The 23,480-nt window shown below is 34.0% G+C and overlaps 1 protein-coding gene across 8 annotated transcripts in view; it reads right to left on the reverse strand.

Annotated features, from left to right (window-relative positions):
* Positions 1–23,480, reverse strand: part of LOC111054013 (tyrosine-protein phosphatase Lar) — a 71,248-nt gene that overhangs the window by 31,389 nt on the left and 16,379 nt on the right. For 4 of the 8 annotated variants that reach the window (XM_039429670.1, XM_039429668.1, XM_039429666.1 and 1 more), the window contains 11 exons: positions 22,592–22,725; positions 21,569–21,719; positions 17,963–18,259; positions 12,447–12,461; positions 11,051–11,190; positions 8,942–9,144; positions 8,339–8,499; positions 6,998–7,269; positions 5,579–5,797; positions 4,020–4,157; positions 2,917–3,060 (listed from right to left, as the gene is read on the reverse strand). In XM_039429670.1, coding sequence (XP_039285604.1) covers positions 2,917–3,060; positions 4,020–4,157; positions 5,579–5,797; positions 6,998–7,269; positions 8,339–8,499; positions 8,942–9,144; positions 11,051–11,190; positions 12,447–12,461; positions 17,963–18,259; positions 21,569–21,719; positions 22,592–22,725 — 1,874 coding nt within the window. The remainder of the gene's footprint in view (positions 1–2,916; positions 3,061–4,019; positions 4,158–5,578; positions 5,798–6,997; positions 7,270–8,338; positions 8,500–8,941; positions 9,145–11,050; positions 11,191–12,446; positions 12,462–17,962; positions 18,260–21,568; positions 21,720–22,591; positions 22,726–23,480) is intronic. The other 4 variants (XM_039429671.1, XM_039429669.1, XM_039429667.1 and 1 more) reach the window with 1 other exon arrangement.

Here is a 23,480-nt window from a genome sequence, read left to right on the forward strand (position 1 = left end):
CCTGAATACACTTAATTATTTTTATTTGGTTTATTTGTTATGCTGGTTACATGCTAGCTAATATTCTATACATTAATATTAATTTCATGCTACCTAATAATTAGCCACGTGATCAGGTGTTTTTTCACATTGCACACTATTTGATTGCAGTAGAGCTCTGCCAAGGGGTTTTGGTCAGATTCTACGTTTCTCGATTTGATCGATCTCTAGGTCACCGATCCGTGAATACATGTACCTAACCTCAATCTTCAAATATTTATTATAATAATCTATTTATTAGCAACAAAATTCCTTCAAATCCTTTTTAGGTTTTTGTACCATTTAGCCAGAACAAGCTGATGCTATCTAATCTTAGTTATTATCTATTTGGCGATATTAGCCAGTTACTTTATTCTCAGACCTATTACTGTTTCTGTTAGGGATTTTTATCTACCCAAATTTGATACTTTACAAGCATTCAACCTAGTTTTTAGAACTATTGATTCAACAATTATTTCAGAAAGGAACAGTTTTGGGCTAAGCCTGTTGTTTCTTTCTTTATATATATTTGTGTACCATGAAATGTATGAATAAGTTCATTTTTGTTCAATTAAATTTGAATTGAATTGAGAAAATCTTCATGAAATTCATAATAATGTACATGTACATCAGGAACAGCGTCAATATAATACGAAAAAACAACATAACATTAAAAGTAGTAGAAAACAGTCTTAAACCTCCTATAGAAATAGCAAACAGTAAAAAACAACAGTCAAAAACGTATATTGTGATCTGTGAACTCTTGTAGGGAGTACAGAGACAATTATATTATATACTCCTTGAGTTTTATACTAAATTCGTTTATAAGAGTTCTGAAAAGGTTCAGTAATCGCAGAGAGATTGTATAGTAAGGTGGTTTGGGACCCAGTAGAAATATTGGAGCAGAATCAGAATTTTTCCTATAAAAAATCGCCCAGTAATAATTCCTAATAACATTGTAGAAGTGACGAGGTGGAACTAACTACCTAGCGATAATAGTGTAATATGATCTATAGAGGACACTCAATAGGTTGAATACGGGTGTCTCAAGATGTGGGTGTATTATGAAGAGATGGATGGGGGTAGAAGAAGAAGGCGGATGAATAAAATTGTGAGACTGGTCTCCCACAGATCCCTGACCACCTCCTGGTCTCTGAGAATCTCAGTATTGCATGCCAAAAGAATTAATTTTTAGTAGAATGAGACGATACTCGCTGCTAAATATTGGAAAAAGTCAATTTGATTAAAGTCCGCATACGAAAAGTGGGGAAATAGAGCATTTCTACTAATATAAAGTATCTTGAATTTAATCATTGATATTAGTACCAAGATTAATGTTTTTGTACACTTTAATCTATACATTTCAGAAGATTTTTTAAAAATGTATTGTTACCCTGGAATGTGATTATATAAGTAGAATAAGATTATATATATATATATATATATACACATCATAAAGGGTACATAAATTATATCCATTATATTCTCTCTCTCTCTCTCTCCTCTCTCTCTCTCTCTCTCCAACGGCGCTACAGCCCAAATTGGGCTTTGGCCTCAATTAAACTTTGCCTCCAGCCATCTCTATCAATTGCTGTACCTTTCCATCTCCTCACAAGTAGCATTTCCCTTGCGTCCTTTGCCACTCTATCTATTTGCCACAGCAATCTAATGGGGGCCGATAGTGGGGGTTCTCTATAGAGAACTATAGAGTCCATATATTCTTCGCAGCATCTTTCTCTCGAATACATTCAACAGGTCTGCTGTTCTGGCTGTAATTGTCCATGTCTCACTTCCGTAGCACACCACCGTCCTTATAATGCTTTTATATAGTTTTATCTTGCATTCACTGTGTTCATTCCTAGCATTGAATATGCGTATAAGAGAGAAAAATGTGCGGTTGGCTGCAGTGATACGTTTTTGAACTTCTTCGAGTTCCTCATTAGTATCCGTTATTCCATGAGTTGTCCGAGTCTATTTCGATTCTGTCTACTCTGGAGCAATACTTTTGTTTTTTCAGTGTTTATCTCCAGGCCAACATCTGATGCACCTTCCTCCAACTCCATTGCTACATTTTTCACAGTCATCATAGATCTACCAAGTATGCCAATATCATCTGCATATCCTAGTATTTGGACTGACTTCATCATCAGTGTTCCACACCTATCCACTGAAGTCCTCCTTATTGCATGCTCTAGTGCCAAGTTGAAGAGCATTGGTGCAATTCCATCTCCTTGCTTTAGGCCATGCTTCACTTCGAAATATTTTGTCAGCTCTCCAGCCACTCTGACTTGGCAAACCGTATTCTACACGTGGCTCTGACTAGCCTCACCAGCTTTGATGGTATGTCAAAGTCTAACATGATTGTATACAGCATGTCTCTTGTGATGCTGTCATAGGCCTGCCTCAAGTCGACAAACATTGTGAATATATCTATATTGTTTTCCCAGCATTTTTCTGTAATCTATACCATGATATTCTATTTATGATATATTCCTATTCTAAAATGGGACATTTCTACAGTGAATTTCCATTTTAGATAGATAGATAGATGAATGCCTTTTCATTTGCACTTTACAACAAGTGATGAAGGCAAAGTTGAGGCAATAAGAGTACCCTCTTCCATTTAACCCACAAACAAACATATTTATTTTACGAGCATATTAGAGTGGAATGCTACCATAAGATTTTTATGTAGAGATTTTGTTAAGTTGTTGAGTAAATTTATGGGATCAGTCTAGGACCTTTTAAAAGATCCAATGAAATAGGAAATAACCACCCACCAACTACTAAACCTTATAGATTAGAGAGAAAATTAATCTAGGAAAAATATACTATTTCGTTTCGATTCATGGAAAACCTATCTGAATGATTTTGAATAACTCTTATTGAGTGACTCACCTTATAATTAATTGGATTAAGGCGAATGGGAGGCGACCAGGACAGCGTCATGCTGTGAGTGCTGACATCGTGAGCCCTCAGGTTGAGAGGCACATCTTCCGGCTTCACTTTCACCGTTACCTTCTCCGAAAGTCTACCAAGGCCCTGCAAATCACAATTAAATCTTCATTACTTTCTGAAATAACATACGCGCATTGAGCACTACCAACATTATTAATGAGTGAACTTGATAAGTTAACATACTAACTTATGTTAGTATAACAAAGGACCCTAACTTATGTTATATCATTGATTCTCAATCACAGGTGAGATTGAATGATGAGGCATATTCATTTTTGACGTGAAATAGTAACTTAGTTGAATAAAAATACTTTTCTTTATTCTTGTATTATTTATATGATTTTTTTACTGCTATTTTGAGTTCAATATGGATATGAATCTAGGGGTTTCAAGAATGTAATTTATGCATATACCGGACTCAAAATTATCTGTGAATTGGAATTGAACCATAGAACTGGAGTGTTACTCAAAAATTAATGGTGGAAGCATGTTTGTGCAAATTTCTGTAGAGTATTCCCGAATAATATTTATTGTCAATAAAGAGATTATAAATGCTTAGAAAAAAAGTGATATTAATTAATGACTAGTAGGTAACCCCTTGCTCCGCAAGAGTCTGATTAAAAACTTGACAAACTGAGAAATTGACCTACTGAAATCTTGGAGAATTGAAAATCGGCCTATAATCATCCTCAATAAACTAAGTTAATCAGTCCAGTAGTTCAGACGTGATGATGCGACATTCCTGAATTTCCTATCCCGTACGTGCATAAGCCAACTGTTCCCTTTTTTATATTATAGATATAGCTATTGCCTGGTTAACTGGTTAAATGTTATATAACAGACTTACAAACTATTTCAAAAGTACTGAGATAGAAATAAAACCATTCATGGAGGATAAATAACTCGACATAGTGGTCCGAAATTGATTGTGCAAAACAGAAAGGAGGCACCACAAGAATAAAAATCTGCATTGGGAATATTGATATAGAAACTCAATTATTGAAATATAGAAACTCAAATATTTTTTTGAAAATGTAACTCACAGTCTTTGTGCGTGCTGCCACAGCAATGGCATACTGAGCGTACTTTTCTAAGCTGAGCAAATCTGCAGATTCAGTCAGAGGAACAATTTTCTGCTGCCACTCGTCCAGATCTTCGACAGCAGTCGTAGTGTAGAATAACTGCAAACAAATTGAAACACTAATTAGACTATTTGCAGAATATAAGATAGGCCTATTCAATGCCTATTATAGGCCTATATCTTATTTCAAGGCCTAAGAAATAACTCAACGGAGTGCATGTTTTTATTTACAACAGATGTAACCTATCCTGGGTATCATTAATACCCACATCAATTATTTTGAGGAGATTTAGCTGAAATAACATTAGTTTCAATTTTACCATTAAAAAAAGTTCAAAATTTAACTCCCTTGAACAACATACTAATAATAATAATACTCACTCTTACTGAATGTATCGAAACACAATAGAAAATATATTATCAAGTACCCTGTTATTTTATAACAATGATTATTTTATCAAAAGTGCTGTGTTAAAATGGAAGGGTACTTGATTTATCAATGTTTATTTTATCAAAAGTTCTGTGGTGAAATGGAAGGGTACTTGATATATTCTATTGTGTTTCAATTAATAGAATGCCAACTGACCAATGAGGATTGGATATAGAAGTGCTGATGCGTACTGGTACCGTACTTATCCACCCTCCAATCGCTTTTCTTGTTCTTGTTGTTATAATAATAATAATTATTATTATTAATATGTAGCTTGATAATCAAAATTTAATAACAGAAGTAGATACTCCACTTACTTGTTGGAACTAACAGTGATCCCAATATTGATGAACATGGTAGTACAAAAATAACATAGGAACGTGCGAAATTAAGCACTCTTCACAAAATGAAGAAATATAACATTCATAAACGTTATCTCTCATCAACTCTCGATAAGAATAAATCTCGAGTATATGCGAGCATTATTGCGGTTTGCAACATGGAAATAGATTATGTTCACAACATCTTCTAGAATATACACATTTTTATTATCAATCGTTATTTATTGTAATTATGTATTATTATTGGAGTTTCTGGTGTAGGTGTAGTAAGACCGTTGTTTGCATAATGAAACTAAAATAGTTAAATGGCAACCGACCTACGAGTGTGATAGTTTAGTCTACCATGTAATTTTTCAATTTCTAAATATTATCGTTTTTTGTTCTGTTACACGTCACCAGCACCCAAACTTTGGTTTTTCTGGTGTCGCCGGATAAGTATAAATTCTATTTCTAGTTCGAAGTATAAATTATATTTCTAGTTCCAAGTATATTACTCTTGTAATGTGTATTTGATTCAATTTTTGTAAGGCAATACAATTTTATTCGATTTGAAATAGTTGGGAAACTGTTACCCTAGTTTTACTAACTGAGGATAGATTACTCTTTAGTCCCTAGATGCAAAAATAACTATTAACATGTAATTGAGATGATGTTGGTGACTGTACCCTCGTTCCCCTAACCGAGGAAAGGGACTAGTCCCTAGATGCACAAATACGGTAACTATGATGTGATTGATGTGGATTCACTGACCTGATAGCCGACAATCTTGCCGCGACTGGGCACGGGCTCCCACCACACCTCGACGCTCTGGTCGGAGGTGGCGACCGCCTTGACGCCCATCGGCGCGCGCACGATGTCTCGGTCGGTGGCGATCGGCACACTCTCACTCCACGGCCCCTCCCCGGCGCCCGTATGCGCGCGCACCTTGAACACGTAGTCGCCACTCTCCTCCAGATTCGAGAACACAGCCTGTAACACACATCACACTGTTAGATCCAACACAGCCTGCAATCAGTATGTTACACCACTACACACAGACTTTGTGGAGGTATTTTTGTTATATTAATAAGATTGACATTGATTAATAATAAGAATAGATCAACCAAAGCGGTCCCCACACCTTTATTGAAAATATTAATCAATATGACACCTCTATAGACAGAAGTATGGTCTTTGTAGAGGTGTCCTTCCTTGTAATATTGATAAGATTAAATTTGATTAATAATAAGAATAGATTAACCAAGGCGGTCCCCACACCTTATTGAACGCGCGATATTAGGACGTGTCAATCACATGAATGTCGTTTTCGTTGGAAGACATGTCAGTTCACACACTTGTCCTGTTGTTGGTGGCCACCCTAACAGTCCACAGTCCACAGCCCAACAGACCACCCTAACATTATTGTTGTTCAACTGGTTCATCAAGGTTAAATTCCCTCTAGTCACTCTTTTCTTAATGCTCTTATCTGAAGTGGTCCCTAACTCAACTACTGTTTTCTGAGACTGATACCCACAAACCCTATGCTTGTGTACGTGGGTAATGAAACGGATGATGAGAGGTGAGTGAGCCTCAGCTTTGAGTGGGTACCGAACCACCAAGATGAGATTTTTGAACTCATAAATGATATTTAGAGTTGTTTCAATTCTAAAAGTTCCGTGTTCTACCAAAAGAATTGTAGATTCAAATTAAATAAAAAATCAAATAAATTTTTATTCACAAATTCATTATACAATACATGAATAGAAGAATGTACAATACTTTTGAATTTTCCCCACATAGACAAGTCTGTGAGTGGGAAAGGCCGGTTGCGCAGCAGCCGGTTAAATTTAACCGTGATTAATTTCACGAGAACCAATCAGAGAAAGCGTTTTTTAAAAGAATTGTAGATTCAAATTAGATAAAAAATTAAGCGTTTTTTATTTTGAAAGCGTTTTTGAAAAGACGGCTTCTCTGATTGGTTCTCGTGGAATTAATCACGGCTAAAATTTAACCTGCTGTTGTGCAACTGGCACAAAGAGTTCTAATGAAACCTAACTGGGTAAAAAAAATATTTACAATAATATAATCGAGCAGATTGCTGTTTGATAACTTATCAAGTTGTAATAACAACGTCCATTCTAGCAAGCCAAGTTCACATTGCTCAGATTTCTATACTGAAAATGTAATTACCTTTGTTTGAGTGGTATTCCTATCAGTTATGGTGGACTGATCAGACTTCTTCTGGAACTGGACATCGTAGTGTGTGACCTGCCCGTTGCGATGCTTGCGTTCTGGCAGAGCCCACGTGACGCAGACCACGTCAGGCGTCTGGAAGTGATGCGTCAGATTGGTGGGTGGTCCGGTTGGAGGCCCCTCCGGAGTCTTCAGGTACTTTATGGCCTCCTGGCCGAATCCGATGTTGTTTTTGCCTGACACCCTGAATTCGTACTCCACTCCACTCTCTGCAACAAACCCAAACATTTATTCATTTACGAAAACATGGAAGCAAACAGGATTTCTCCCAAAAAATGCTTCCATGACACAATAATTAATTATACAAAAGTAGGAGTACAAAAAAAAGAGTTTAAAAAATAAAATTGAAATTGAATTGATGATTGATATCATCATAATTACGTCAAGTGCAATCGATGATTAATATCATCGTGATTACATCAATTATTATATTAATTGATGGTTGCATTCATTATTCAATGCAAAATATTCGATGCCACTGTATTAAGGACTGGAGAAAAAATCAAGTTGATCTTACTTTTTTGTTATCGAATCGACATCGACGTTCTGGAGTGAGAGACTTTTATTCCTTCTTGTTAACGTACAGGGTCTTTGTGTTCCAAGTATTTGCGAGGTTATGTAAGAAACTAACAATTGAAATTTGTAATATGTCTATACGAAGTCCTTCATACTAGAGTTTACATCGGTAACATTGAACTTATTAATACTTTTTACAAAATGCTAATACAATGGAGAAAATGGAATACATTTGGATTTGATCGATTCTCATTGAATATATTTTTTTGGCGTGAAAGTGAACAGTGATAATTTGTTGGCTAAACTATGGGTAATAGCTCTTGCGCTCAGAATAATACAAGTTTTAGAATCAATCACACCTTAAGGTGCGTACAGATTTACGCGCCGCGAACATGAGCAATTCACTTTTAATCAGCTGATGCCAAGCTTTTTATAACTGTTTCTTACCGTTTCTGTAAAAATACAGATATAGTCAGCTGATTAAAAGTGAATTGCTCATGTTCGCGGCGCGTATATCTGTACGCACCTTAATAATAAATAGATTTCTATTAATGTATTGGAAAAAGTGTGATGAATGGGACTTAATAGTTTTCTTGAATTCAACTTTCAAGAACGAAAAATACCATTTCTATAAAAGTTGTATCCTTACTTTTTTAAAGCATCAGTTATGATTTACAAGTAAAAGTGTTTATTATTTATAATTCAAGGAAGTTTTAGATAAACAATTGGGTATTAGCGAATACTGACATAAAATGAACTCACCTAGAGATGATATTTTATGAGAAGTTGTCTGCAGCATAACTTCAATGAGAGGTGTTTCTCTCACTCCATACCTCAATCTATAGCCTTGCAGCTCCCCATACGTTTGTGTCGGCTTATTCCATTCCAGTTCTATACTCACTTCTGGTTCTCTTTCCAATACCCTGTAATCAGGATGAATAAATTGAATGAACCATCAAGAATAGACGGTGTCTAGAAAATGTTCTCTCAAGCAATGATCAGTTGTTTATATTCATTTATTTGATCAAGAACTATAATTGAAGCAGTTAAACCTAGTGTGGTGAGCCCCCAGGACACCTGGACATTTAGTGTTTAGTGTTTAGCCAAATAGCTAAGTAGCTATTAATGATAGCTACTTACTTATTTATAGTAGCCTATAAATGATAAAAAATATATGTTTAGATTTTAGAATATTCCATTTGTAATCTGTATTCAAAAAATGTTTTGTAAGGCAATGAACTTTATTTTTGATTTGAATTGTGAGTTGACTAACTTCTATTTGTAATTCCATTTAAAATCTGTATTCGAAAATGTTTTTTTCAGGAAATGAATTTGATTTTTTCTTTGAATAGTGAGTTGACTGACTTGAGATTGACAGTGGGCCGGTTAGGCACGCCTCCAGGTGTCTTGACGATGACTGGCAGACTGCGCGTGCCGTCGCCCTTGCGCGTGAGTGCGGCCACCTGGATCGAGTACTTGGTGTCCGGCTGCAGAAACGTCACGTTCATCTCCAGCACTGCACCGTCCAGCACGTTGAAACGCATCGGCTCGTTCAGCAGGCTCTTGCCCTAACACAAAACACAAGTCAAAATTACACAAATGATTCAGTAATCTATTCTCTCTCTCTCTCTCTCTCTCTCTCTCCTCTCTCTCTCTCTCTCCAATGGCGCTACAGCCCAAATCGGGCTTTGCCTCCAGCCAGCCATCTCTATCCATTGCTGCACCTTTCCTTCTCCTCACAAGTAGCATTTCCCTAGCCTCCTTTGCCACTCTATCCTCCCATCGCTCTCTTGGTCTTCCAACAGGTCTCCTTCCTCCAGGCTGTCCCAGGAATACCTTCCTTGGCACACGAATAACTGGCATCCGTTGTAAATGTCCTGCCCATCGGAGACGCATCAATCTGATGGGGGCCGATAGTGGGAGTTCTCTATAGAGTGTTGCTAACTCTGCATTAGTACGGATACGCCACTGTCCTGCCTCACACATCAGTCCATATAGTCTTCACAGCATCTTTCAAATACATTTAACAGGTATGCTGTTCTGGCTGTAATTGTCCATGTCTCACTTCCGTAGCACACCACTCTCCTTCTAATACTCTTATATAGTTTTATCTTGCATTCACGGTGTACATTCCTAGCTTTAAATATTCGTATAAGAGAGAGAAATGTGCGGTTGGCTGCAGTGATACGTTTTTGAACTTCTTTGAGTTCGTCATTAGTATCCGTTATGCGTGATATAATGCTTGATTATTTTTATAATCATATTTCAACACATATGATTCCATATTGTTTCATTCATGTGTTGTTCGTAATTAATCGAGACGTATTATTCTCCATAAATTTGTAAGCATGATTGAAATTTACACATTCAACTGTATAATTGTCTTAAATCAACGAAAAATGCTTGGATACCGAGTGATCCAAAAAGGACTTTACAACTTTGAAAAATCATAAAAATCTTATTAAAAGAGGTACAGAGCTGGTTTTGGTGTTGTTTAAAAGGAAAACACTCCAGGTTATGACTCGTCTAGTCTGCTAGTACCTGATCGCTCCGCACAAGCGCTAGCGGCAGCAACATCAAAGATGACTGCCTTCACTGGACCCGAGCGTGCTACCTGTGTGTTTTGGTTTGAAGAGTCGAAGTCTGCGACAACAGTTCAGCGTAATTTTCGTACCAAATACACTAATGATCCTCCTAGTAGGCCTACAATTTATGAGTGGCAAAAATGTTTTGTAGAAACAGGGTGTTCAGTATGTTCAGTACGTCCGGGATTCTCTTAATGGCCACTTTCCAAATCAGTGGATTGGCCGTAATGCACCAATTGCATGGCTGGGCCATAATGGCCCCCTCGTTCCCCATACCTAACACCACTGGATTTTTTTTTGTTTGGTTTCATAAAAGATATGGTGTACGTACCTTGCCAGCCACTCTACCTGAACTTAGAGTAATGATTTGCGCTGCTGTTGACCTGAAATGCTAGTGCGAGTCTGGGAAGAAATCGACTATCGATTCGTATGCAGGATAACCAACGGAAGGCACATAGAACATCAGTAGTTTAAGGTGAAAAAACATGAAGTGTTTTCCTTTAAAACAATACCAACACCAGCTGTGTACCTTGTTTAATAAGATTTATATGAATTTTCAAAGTTGTAAAGTCCTTTATGAATCAGCCGGTATAATGTTTGTAGGACTACGCATATAATTATTTATATTTCTGTTCTGTTGCAATAAATAGAATTGGAAATTGAACAAAACAATTTCAAACAGATTTATTAATCATGGACTAGGGTTAACATTCTAGAAATCAAACTCGTGTGTACTCCTATCACTTTATTGTGTCCCATTTATGTGTTCCTCCTATTTTGAATAACAAGTTAATAACTTCAAATATTCGGGCATTGCTGATGTAATTGATAATTAATATCATACGTAATATTTTGAATGGAAACATTTGACTGATGAAATAATACTCACGTCTTCCTTTGTTTCCTGCACGTGTATGTGATATCCCCGAATAATTCCATTCCTGTCTTTCTCCACCGGAGGTTTCCACTGAACATGAATGACGGTCGAATTGATAGCCTGTGCTTTCACTTCTTGAGGATCTCCAGGCACTACATAACAATACAAATACAAATGTTATGATTCTGATAGTGACTGATTTGCAGCACTCACAATAAAATTCGCCATATGTACTCCGTGTTTGGTAAGAATGTACAGTTTACAAAGCGTTAATTGTGCATACAGCAATTAAAATTACTCATATTATTCACATCTATTTATATATTGAAATATTTGAAAGAAATTTCAAGTGTGGGGGAAGCAGGATATTGTAGATTTTAGATTTCAAGATGCAGGAGTTCATATTTCGGGAATAATAATTTCGAATTAAAAAAATTCATTTGGATAGTATAGCTAAATTTAAATATAAAATACAGTATTAAAATTACTATAATAGTAATTAGCAACCGTTCCTATTGAGGTATTTCATGAATAGCTAATTGTGACAAAAAGGGTATTTGATTTTGTTTTATATTGGAATATGTGGTAACTGAATCTCTAGCCGTCAATAATATGCATTAATGACCATAATTCCTGCTTTCAAAGTTATTCATGTGTAATCTTTTCTTGGGCTCATTTATCAACATATAACTCCACCATCAATAAATTATTTTCAAACCCAAGACTCATTTACAAGTTTACATGCACCGAGGTTTAATGTTCTTTCAGACTCCATTTGGCCATGCATTCTCCTTTCCTTCAAATTCTTCAACAAGCATTTATGACGTATCGAACCCGATTTACTAGTAATCTAGTTTCTGTTTTATAACAGAATAATGGAGTTTTTCGCAGATTGGGATATTTTAAATAAAAATCTGTACACTCTTATAAACACAAGTACTATTTGTAAGGTTCTATTATTTGGTTATACTATTGTAAAGTTAAAATGAGCCAGTTATTTTATAACAATAATCATTACAATTTATCAAACTTCAAATCTATCAAGTTAATAGAAAGGGAAATTCGAACATCTAGTGATATTCTCCAACTACAAGAAATAAGGGATTCTATAATGAGCTCATTTGAAATTATTTATATTTTTCAAAATTTATTTAAATAGTATATATCTTGAAAGGATAATTATTAATTGAGATCAGACGTAGCTGTTAATTACAACAAATATCATTTGAATACCAACACAGACAAGATAAGAGTTGGGAAGTGGATTTCAAAAGTTTACAATGCAAAGTTAACTACTCTAGAAGGGTTGTTAGCCTACCAAAAAGATGAAACCGATAACCAAGGACATCCAAGAGGGGCTATTCCCCGAGCTATCACCAAAAAACAATGCTTGTGCAAAAATACTCACACTTATCGCTGGTCACTTGTTTGCAGAACGCCATTGTCAAAAACGCGGGAGAGAGACAGAGAGTGAAAACAAAAAAATGTTCAAATCTTAGTCGGATTTGTCATTTGAAAAATTGAGAAAACATTTATCGGCTATTTCAAGTGATCCATTCAAAAACATTAGAATCTTATTCAAAAATTGAAAACATCAAAATCGCAATTTCCGATCAAAATGTTGGGTCCTCTGCTCTCTCACTCTGTCATGGCTGGAACACTGCTCAAAAATACCAGAAAAACAAAAACTTCTTTCTTGGAGGTAAAAATGAAAAAAAGGAGTTGGGGTGGTAAAAATTTTGGACAAAAACATTTACGCTTTCAAGAAAACTATAGGACGGAAAGTTGGTTGAAACTTGAAACAACATCCTCACACAAAATTCGAGAATGTAGACAGTTTTCTACTGGCTTCCACGATAAGACACTGACTGAAGTAGAGAAAATCAGTCAAAATTTGGACATTTTTCAAATAATAAAGAATATTTTTGAAACCGCATCTTTAATATTTCATGTGACTTGTGAATTTATTCGAAGGGATGAATATGATTGCATACCTACTGCAATACCAAGTTTACCTCTCACACTAAGTTATTCGATCAATGACCGATGCAAATAAAAAATAAGACTTGAAAAACGGGAATATCTCATAATTATTATAGTGTTTTATGATACCGTACCTTTGGCCTTCTGATCTCTTAATTAGTTGAGTGGGAAAATCTTCTCTTATTTTTATGATCAATTAGTTGAATTTAGATTTAAGCTTCCGTACTCCGATTATGAAATGATATGCCTAAAAAATACTTTGTTACAATTGTTGGAAATTATTAAAAGAAAAACTCGGGAAATGAATGATTTATTATTATTAGATCGAAAGCAAAATTAATTTTCATAAGGATCAAATTTAATATCATTGTAGAAGTTCTAATAGATAAAATATCGATGTTAAGTAACCGCACGACACACGGTTTACATTGTCTAATTGGTATTGGTATTCAAATGGAGTTCATAAAAATAGTAAAATAGTTCATTACCTTCACGAAGCAGTCCTTAGATGACTAAGTTACCTAGAAAAATTGTTTATGCCTTCTCTATGGAGTATGGTTTATAATGAGGAGCGTTGAATGACTTCTTTAATGAAAATGATGAATTCTTCCATATTTGACATTTAAAATTAGTCATGTCCATTATTCCAAAAGTGAATTACTTGAAAAAATATTTTTTCGATCCATTAAAAACTGTTTTTTTTAAATATATTTTTGTTTGTTTGTTTATAATTATTACACTTTCAAAAGTGTGCATTTATAACAGGAATAAGAAAGGTTGGTTACTAGATCAATGTGATTAGTCGGTGTAAAATTTGAAGACACTAGAAAAAGATGATTTTAAAAACTTCATCTCATTACCAAAAACGTTAATTCAATTTAGACAGGGCAATCTCGTTGAGTAAATGTGATGACATTTATATTTTACAACTATAAAGCTTCCAATAGTATAGTTTCGAATAGAAGTATATAATTGATAAAGATATGAATACTGTAACCCTATATCTTTTCTCCAACACTATCAAGCTCAAGAACATGGATATTTTTACAATACGAAATGACTTGACGGAAGAATGTTTAAATATAGCCTACAAGATAATGCTATAGTTAATCTCAATATAAATTGCAGTTTCAGCGAATATAATTGGTGCTAACAATAATAGTGATATTGCATAACAAATTCAACCAGTCAGTGCGTATAGGAGGCCAGTGAAAGTGAGGTACGTGTTTGCATGCACTAAAATACAAGTGCAATTGTGAAATAGAGTAAAATATTTATATAAATAATATTTTTTATAAAAACCAATATATTTTCAATATACAAAAAAGTTATATTGAAATATAGTGATAAAAAGTGCGGCAACGAGTGAGTGACACAAAAAACAAGCGTGTTCAGTTTTTAAAAATTCAAAATAAATTCTGGGAAACTAATTTAGTTTCCAAAAATTTGTAAAAAAAATTAATGGAAATGAAATAAAAATACAAAAATGTTAATCAATTAAAACCCCGGGCGAAAGTTGAGCGACCTCTTCCAAGTTAGATTGCAGGCGCTGAGAAGCATGCGACAAAAATACAAAATTTATCTGATTAGTGGAAAAAATATTCATTGGTTAGTTTGGGCAACACTTGGTTAGTTAGGCTCAATCGCCTCAATCGCTGTAGAACAAAGCAGCCCGCTTCAAAAAACCAGCGCTTAAAAATCAATGCTGTGTCAAAAGATTGATTACACAAAAACCAAACAAATCATCTCAAAATAGCCACAAAAACCTTAAAATAGCTACAGCACACAAAAAGACTCCAGTAGTTCAAAAACCATAAGTCACTTCACTCTTAAAAACGTTTGCTCAAAAATTTGCAAAATCCTGATTAGTTGTTCAAAAATCACCTAAAAATAACGAGAAGAACCTAGATTTTTTATCAATTTTCAAAATGGACTGTTGTTTTCTGAACAATTAAAATTTTTTTATCATTTTAAGAGTTGAAAATTGTGTGTGGGGATGAATAACTATCAACTCGAATTCGAGAATTCTGAAAAAATGTTGACTTCGATTTGCGTTAAAAATGTTTGAATATTTTTCAAAAAAATGAATAAAATATTGAGGATACGGCAAAAAATGTTTATTAAATATATATGAGTAAAATAATTGTATACTAAATTGATTATTTGTGTCCATCAATATAATATTTAAACACGGACTGGAAGATTTGAGATGATAATTTCTTAACAAGTCCATGAATGAAAAATTCTGAACTTATTGGGTTTAGTAAGAAAACACGCACAAACAACTCATTGATAATGTAAAAGTGATTTACCTCTTTACATACTGGATGGCCTACCTTAATATTGCTACAAAACGACAAATCTCTAATTAGCTGAACACTTGCTTACTATTCATATTATCAAAGTGACTTAAGATTTATGATAAGAATAACAAATCCTCCACCTAGTAATACATTTTCTGCATTAAAATTCAGCAAAGAATAATTTCCAATTCACCTCATCTACATGGCCGTACAATTCCATCTCAAAAATGTAAAAGTGAATATCTCATAATACATGAAATAACTATTTAATTGATTGGTGCAGGCGAAAGTTATTATGATGATGACTGAATCATGTAGCGATCTTATTAGTTATCATTTATTTTGAATGGAAATATAACTCAGAATTAGCTGTCAGTAAGTCGTAGCAATCAATATTGTGAAATTTGAGTTTCATAGTGATTCTATACAATCAATCCACTCACATAATTCTTGAAAATCAGAATTAGAAGAGAAAACGTTTATTTTCATCGTAATCATCAAACGGAAATTATTTTAAACAAGAGCATCAAAAATTGACAGCCATTCTGAGTTTTATTCAATGGAAAATGAAAATCTTACCAAATTTTCATACATACAGTAACTCTTATTTAGTACCTAGTCTGAAAAGATGAACAATTTTATCCGAGTGTATCGAAATCTTGCAACTTATTTTCGTGAATTACTTGATGATTCCAAATTTTTTAATCGCAAAATCAAAATTTCATTCTTTGTTAATCGTATCTCTCCATCTATTTTTTTTTTTTTTTTTTTTTTTTTTTTTGCTATTCTGACAGATAGGCAAATCCAAACCAGGCATATTGAGTTCCAAACCAGTTTGATAATATTCGAAAATAAAGTTGCAGAATTTCATACAAAATTTATAAAATGAATATGATTTCATGACTGAATTCTATGCAAAAAATACATTATAGTTTTGAACAATCCATACTCAATCATAAAAATGTGATAATTCTGGAATTTTATTGATCAATTTCTACAATCACACCCAGTTGTTTTTGGATTCATATTATTGATTGTATCAATCAAAATTCATTGTGATGTTTACCTAATACAACTTGATGCAGATATCTATTTCGTTATTATGCAAAATTCATAATCAAAAGAAACTTGTACGGCCATTGAGATTTAAAAAGAGCAGGAAGAATTTAACCAAAACCAGCCAGCCCCACAGATTTGGTTAAAACACTGCCTAAGCTTGATCAGATTTCAGGCAATGAAGCGCCATTATGAAGCAAAAGATTGAGACAGTTATTCAAGTTTGTTATTTTGCTATTATAGATTGAAAATTAAAACCTAGATGAACTTTCCCACATTATTTCAAAGCCATTTAAATTCTTAAACCGCTACAATCAAGTAATTCTTTTACAATAAGTTCTCTCGCAAATCGCGTTACAATAATTACAATTCACTATTACAAGTACAATAACTACAAATACAATAATTCCAGATTGATTCAAACATCAATATTCATATACTTCTCTGAAGTTGCAGAACATTTTGTGTTGGAGTGTGAAATCGTATGAGTCTAAATGAGAAATGAGACATTGAAATAATGTGGAGAAGTTCTTAGTAAAGAAACTCTGGTTCAAATAGAATAACTGTTCGGAGGAGGAATAGGCCTACATTTTTTGGTAGTAAATAAGGCAGCCATTATTCAATTATGTTTATCATTAAGGTACAGTAGAATGAGCCTCTTGTTATTTCAAACGTCCTTGATTCTATGGATCAGGTCGTTTCATCTATGTTTGATTCTATGGGAACGTCCTATGGAAGAGGGTCGACTGTACTCGTGATTTCAAGAAAAAATTTGGATTAAAACGTTGTGAAATTTAACATTTTTGAATTGATCAACGATGATTGTGTTGTTGAGAGGGAAAATTTTGTGAAATATGATAGTCGATAGGCTAATAAATATAAATCAGGCTAGAGGTTCATTGGTTTGCAAAATCAAGTTTTGCACATGTTCCGAGGTTGGCTAGGTAATGGGACCCTCCTCACTCAATATTGTACATATTTTGTTTATTTGATGATGTATTGTAATGCTGTTTAGTGCAAAGAGTCTGTCCAGACCTAGCACATTATAATAAAAAAACAATCAATCTACCAAAAATCGATTAGAATATGATCCAGTCATGATCTATTAATTCCTTGGAATCTCCATAAAATAAGATAACAATTCTCCTTTTCCCGACCAATAACTGGACTTGAGCTAGAACAGTTCACTAAACAATTTCTATGCCAGCACCGAACATATATGATTATTATAAAAATTGTATAGTATTCAAGGACTGATGAAAAATTTAGCACACTAGATTTGAGATATTTGCAGGGGTCAACCAAGTAACACTGCAATGACAAGGCCTCGCCTTGGGGGGACCGCCTTCCTAGTCACTCAGACTTTCAAGAAGCCTTCTCTGATTGGTTCTCCTGGAATTAATCACGAATAAAATTTAACCGGTTTTTGTACAAACGGGCCTATGAGTACCGACAAATAATATTTTTGTATTTGTTTAAGGAAAGGTGGGAAATGATCAGTTTTGGATGAGAAAAGTTTGAACCAGAGTTTCTATTTTGCAGTTGTGTTGTAAATTCGTTACAGTAGGGCGGTAGGGCGTACCATCTTCGTGGGTGCGAACGGTGATGGGGTAGGAGGGTGGTCCATCACCAACACTGGTACCAGCCAGCACCCAGATGCGGTACTCGGTCCAGCGCTTCAGTTCGTCCAGCAGAAACGAGGTGCTGTTCAGCATGGTGACGACCGCCTCCGAGTCTGAGCGACCCGCCTCCACCACCTGCAGCTTGTAGTAGACGATGCGACCGTTGCTCTTGTCGGACGGAGGCGGCTGCCATGACACGCGGATGGCTGTTGGCCCCTCCGCCACCCCCGACACGTTCTGCGGCGGCGCTCCCGGCACTACATACATCCCCGTGCCAACCAACATTATACGACAAACCAATCTCAAACTGCACTTCGCTTGCGTCAATTATCCCATTGATTCGGATTCACCATCGCATCAAACTCAAATTTCACTGCGTTATAGCCTACCTACTTTGATTTTGAAGTTGAGTAAAAAATTACATTGAGGACTCTTTTCTATTTGATCTATTTAAAAATGTTATTTACTCATAATGTTTCAACTCATTATTTTTTATGAGAGTTAAACTGACAAACTGTAGATTATATTATTTTGTTTTCATAAGTAATGTAGAACTTTTTCATTTGAATTGGATTTATTTGTGAATGGACAGCGACTTAGTCGATCGAGTCACGGTAATTATCAAATAGTTATTTATTTATTGATACCGTACATATTGAGTGCTAGAGGCATAGTCCAAATGCACTCATGAATAAAATTACATCAGTTAGAATGTAAGATAAACAATACAAGTAACACAAAATATCATAATTGGAATACAATGTTATAAATAAATTGTATTGAAAGAAATATTGTTATAAAAATTAGAATGTTATTAGTTATTGTGTTTTTGAAAGAAAGCTGAAATAATGACATGTTATTATTAAACTGGATAAAACCGGAAAAGTTTATCAGAACTTCAGAATAAATATTTTGGATGGATTCTTCACCAACGAACAAGTACGGTATTAAAAACAACGAATTAGTACTGTATATAATTTTACATTAAATTGAAAATTATGGTGTTTTCACAGAATAAATAGAGTAGGCCTATTATAGACTTTGGTTTGTAGAATTTACTAAACAAATTATATATCAGTGAGATTCAATAGAATATTTTTGATTTTGTTAGTATATAGTATTAGGATAGATCAGCATCAATAACATACAATGGTATTACTCGTAGAAAGGTTTTTGCTTTGGGAAATAGACACAATACCAAGAAGTGCAGTTTAAAATTATTTTTTCTTAAAATGAAAAATAAAATCAATGAAACAAGTTATGTGAAACATAAACAATCAGAATGGCAATGTTGGATATCAACCTCAATCACACTGGAGAAATAAAAAAAAATTCGTACTTTCAGAGAAATCAATATTATTTTGTTTATTGTGAAAATTTCAATGTATACGGAGGTTATTATAAAAGGAGTTATGCAATTTCATTTCAAGATTAATAGAATCCTATGAAATACATAATATCCAAATAAGAATCATTTTTATGGAAATTTGGTCAATCTGGTTCTATTATAACTATATATTATGATAATATGAAGAGGAAAATCAAAGCTAAAACTGAATAAATATTTATCAAAATCTCCCAAAAATTCGAAATATAATTCCGGATTTGTCTGGATTGATGAAGATTTGCGTACTTTCATGGATTAACCTAGTGATACGAAAATTATGCATAATAGAGTTTGACAAGATTGATATTTGTATTGAGGTTGATAGAAAAGATCGATAATTTATTAAGAGAAAACAAACCATCATACATAGGAGATCACTGCAAGTAACAAAAAACAAAAACATACTAAAACATAAGAAATTTTAATCAATTCAGATACTGCGGAGAAATTGCATACAGTAACTAATTGTTAGAAATTGCACATCGTAGAAAGTGGATAATCGCACACAAACCGGCACTCAACTTTTCGCTCGAATTTCAATTATCGTTTCTCGACTGTACAGGAAAATATTAATAAAATCCAAAATAAATGAAACGATAAATTAATAAACTGATAAATTTCAAATAATCAATTGATAACGGTGCATCACAATGCAGAACAGAAACGACAAACTTATTATCGCTCTTCTTACTAAACGTTGAGTGTGTGGTGCAGTAAGTGTTCTCAAAGGGTGGTGCGATATAATTTAGCTGTGCAGTTAAGAAAAATCACATTATTACAAAAATAAGAAATCGAAAGAAGCTTTCAATCAACCGATCACATTTCGTTAAGAAATCCGATCGGTCGAATGCTTCATTAAAATTAATCGAAACACAAAATCCACTTCAAAACGCTTTACAAGTTTTTAATAAATTTACATAGATTTCAATTACTGTACAATGCCATTTACGTTGAAAACTACAAAAATTGTTGAGCAAATTATAATTACAAGTCGGTGCCTTGAATACATTGATGCATCTCTGTTTAGATAATAAGCAGGATGTAGATGAAACTACATAATTATCTTATTCTCTGGATATAAGCTAGTTCATGAATCAATCATGACGAACTTATTCCGGATTTTGAGTTGAATTGAAGAAGATATTACGTTTGAATTTTGATAGATTTATGAAAGCAAGCAACTCGATTAATTAATCAATGCGTATGATAATGATATTGTCTGAAAATTCAAAGTAAACACTGGTTGTTATTTATTATGTTAATTCATAGAGTTAAGAGTATCGTTACACCAGAACTATTCCATATTCAATAAATCAAACTGTTCAGCAAACTCTAATTAATGCACTGAGCTAATCATGATTAGAATTCTCAAACAACAATAGTATTATCATGATAGAATTCATAGCTTTGCTGATCAAGTTTATACGATATTCAGTGTTGATCAAGTACTGATTTATTTGCCTACATTTGAATAACTATAATGAAAGTGATTGATGTATAAAACAATAACAGTTATTGATACTTTATGGAAGGCAAAAGTTTACCCATAATATTTTCGAGGATTGATTCAAATTTACCAATGAAGCAAAATTAATTATTCTATTAGAAACTGAGGTTTAAATCGAATATCTGATTTCCTCAATCTAGATTGATCAAATATTTTACGTAGAAAGTACCATCCAAAGATGATTTCAACATTACGGATCTATCAAATAAAGTATGTTACTTAAAACACAAGTACACCATCAAAACTTACTATTAAGAAGGTCGATTTTAGATTAGTCTCTCATATTCAAAAATTTACACATGCTTACAGTAAGTTTAGAAGAAACACCCTTACACTGTATAATTTAGTCTAGTTATTACTGTGCAGCAATACACCTGTTCTGTATGGTGTATATGATAGATCATCAATGCATTTGTCGATGATAAGCAGCATTGTAGACTGTGGAAATATGTAAAAGTCTTTCTGTTTAAAAAAATGTTATGCTTTATAGAATAGATTGCAATGAACATGGCATTGTACAGTACAGTCAGATACACCTCAGTATTTCTATGTAGTGAGGCTCGATATTGTCTAAGATGTCCAAACCATGCATGAATGCTGTACACATTTAGAGTAGTGGTGGAGAGAAGAGGTCCTACCTCAGTGGAGGTGGAGGTGGAGGTGGAGGCTTACCGTACTGTTTGGTGCGAATGGGGATGGGGGAAGTGGTGGCCCCCTCCCCCCGCTGGGACCTCGCCGCAAGCCACACGTAGAAAAGAGTGTTCGGGTAGAGGCCGGTCAGTGTGTATGTCTCTGTGATCGGGATGCGCCGATGAAATTTCTCCTGCAAACAAAATGTACAAATTATGTCCCAATTTCGACAAACAGTTCATGAAAAATTCAAAGATTTATTCAATTATCAAAGAATTTTCAAATGCGATACTCAATGTTCTTCCTTATCCAAGAAATGGGTCTTCTCCGACAAGAAAAAAGATAGTCCTACGTCCGAATTTTGAAAATAGTTGAAGGCAATTTACAAGACTTTCAAAGAATTATCAAAATATTGAAAAAATAAAAGCTATACTCCATTTTCTTCCAATTATCTCCTTAATGTTCTTCCTTATCGAATCAAGTTACAATCAATGTCTATTTGAATTTCATACTCTTGTAATTATATTGTACAGATATGTATTTGTAATTTTTGGCAATAGACTAAATTCAATTCAAAAATTCAATTCGATTTACTACTTAACCCAAAATGTTTCGCACGTTTTAAAACGGTGAACTTTTGTTTTAATTGTTCATAATCCCCATGTGGACTTGACTTCTATCAAAATACAGCAAATAGAACATTTTACATATAATAGAAAAAATATGATGAAATGGAATCAATTGAAAGCATCGAATAATAGGAAAAGTAACTTACGGTGGATCTTTTGGAATATTCCATATGTCCAACGTAAGAGTGGTTTGTGTCATTATGAATGCTCAAACGATGTATCAACAGGAGACAATATAATACATCTTATCAATTGGTTCAAATAATATAACATTCAATACACATTTATGAAATTAATTCCTCCTAAGCCGACAAAAATACGTATAATGCTCGCAGTATGAAACGAAGCTCTCATACGTTGGCCTCCTTATCTTAAAGAACACAATTTATACTGTTAGCGTTCATCATTCACCTTCCAACAGTGAAAACCTTAGTACCTTGGCATAAGTGTCATTCCAGTAAAGTTCGTAGCTAACAATATTCTCGCCAGCGTGAGATGGTTTACTCCACTGCAGGGTCACTGATGTCTCTCCAATGTCAGTTGCACGTAGATTACTTGGCTGGCTGGGCACTGCAATATTCAACAATTATTCCGTTATTCAACTACATCATACAGCGAAAGTATAGTACTAGTTAGGCATTATTTTGGGAGATCAATGACTAATACTAGATCATGATCACAACATAGTCACTAACAATTATTTTATTCAGAATTCAAAAAGTGTCCATCATTGAAATTATCATTTTTCATGAAAAAAAAAACTCCTCGCTCATATGGATCTAGTATAAAGTACGATATCTAGAACATTTTTTTTTTCAATTTTAACCTATGTTTCATGAGTTGTTGATGAATAGCGCAGATTCAGTTTAGACTCATCAATTCTACCTAAGCAGTGAACTTGATAAACGAATGACACACAAGATATTTTTATAATAATTTTCAGCTCAGACATTAATTGTTTGGATTTGACATTCAGAATATCATTTGATAAGAACTATATTCAGGAACCGTGAACGAAGACCATTTTGTTTTTCAACTGAACAAGGAATGTGCTCTGCTTATTTCAATATGTTTTCAATTAAACAGGTAATGTAGTCTCATTCCAATACCTACAATTCATTTTCAAGGATTTTCGAATAAGAAAAATCTTCATTTGAAAACCCAACACCCAAACCCAACTGATGGATTTTCGAGTGTTAATCATTGAGATTTCAAACGATATGATTGAAAGCATGTAATGTTCACTGTAGCACGTTATATTGAACACAAACATTGAACATGCCATTGAACAAGTTCATTGTATTGAAGTAGTAAGACAATACCCT

This window comes from Nilaparvata lugens, chromosome 5, assembly GCF_014356525.2.
Source record: "Nilaparvata lugens isolate BPH chromosome 5, ASM1435652v1, whole genome shotgun sequence".
Classification (NCBI taxonomy): domain Eukaryota; kingdom Metazoa; phylum Arthropoda; class Insecta; order Hemiptera; family Delphacidae; genus Nilaparvata; species Nilaparvata lugens.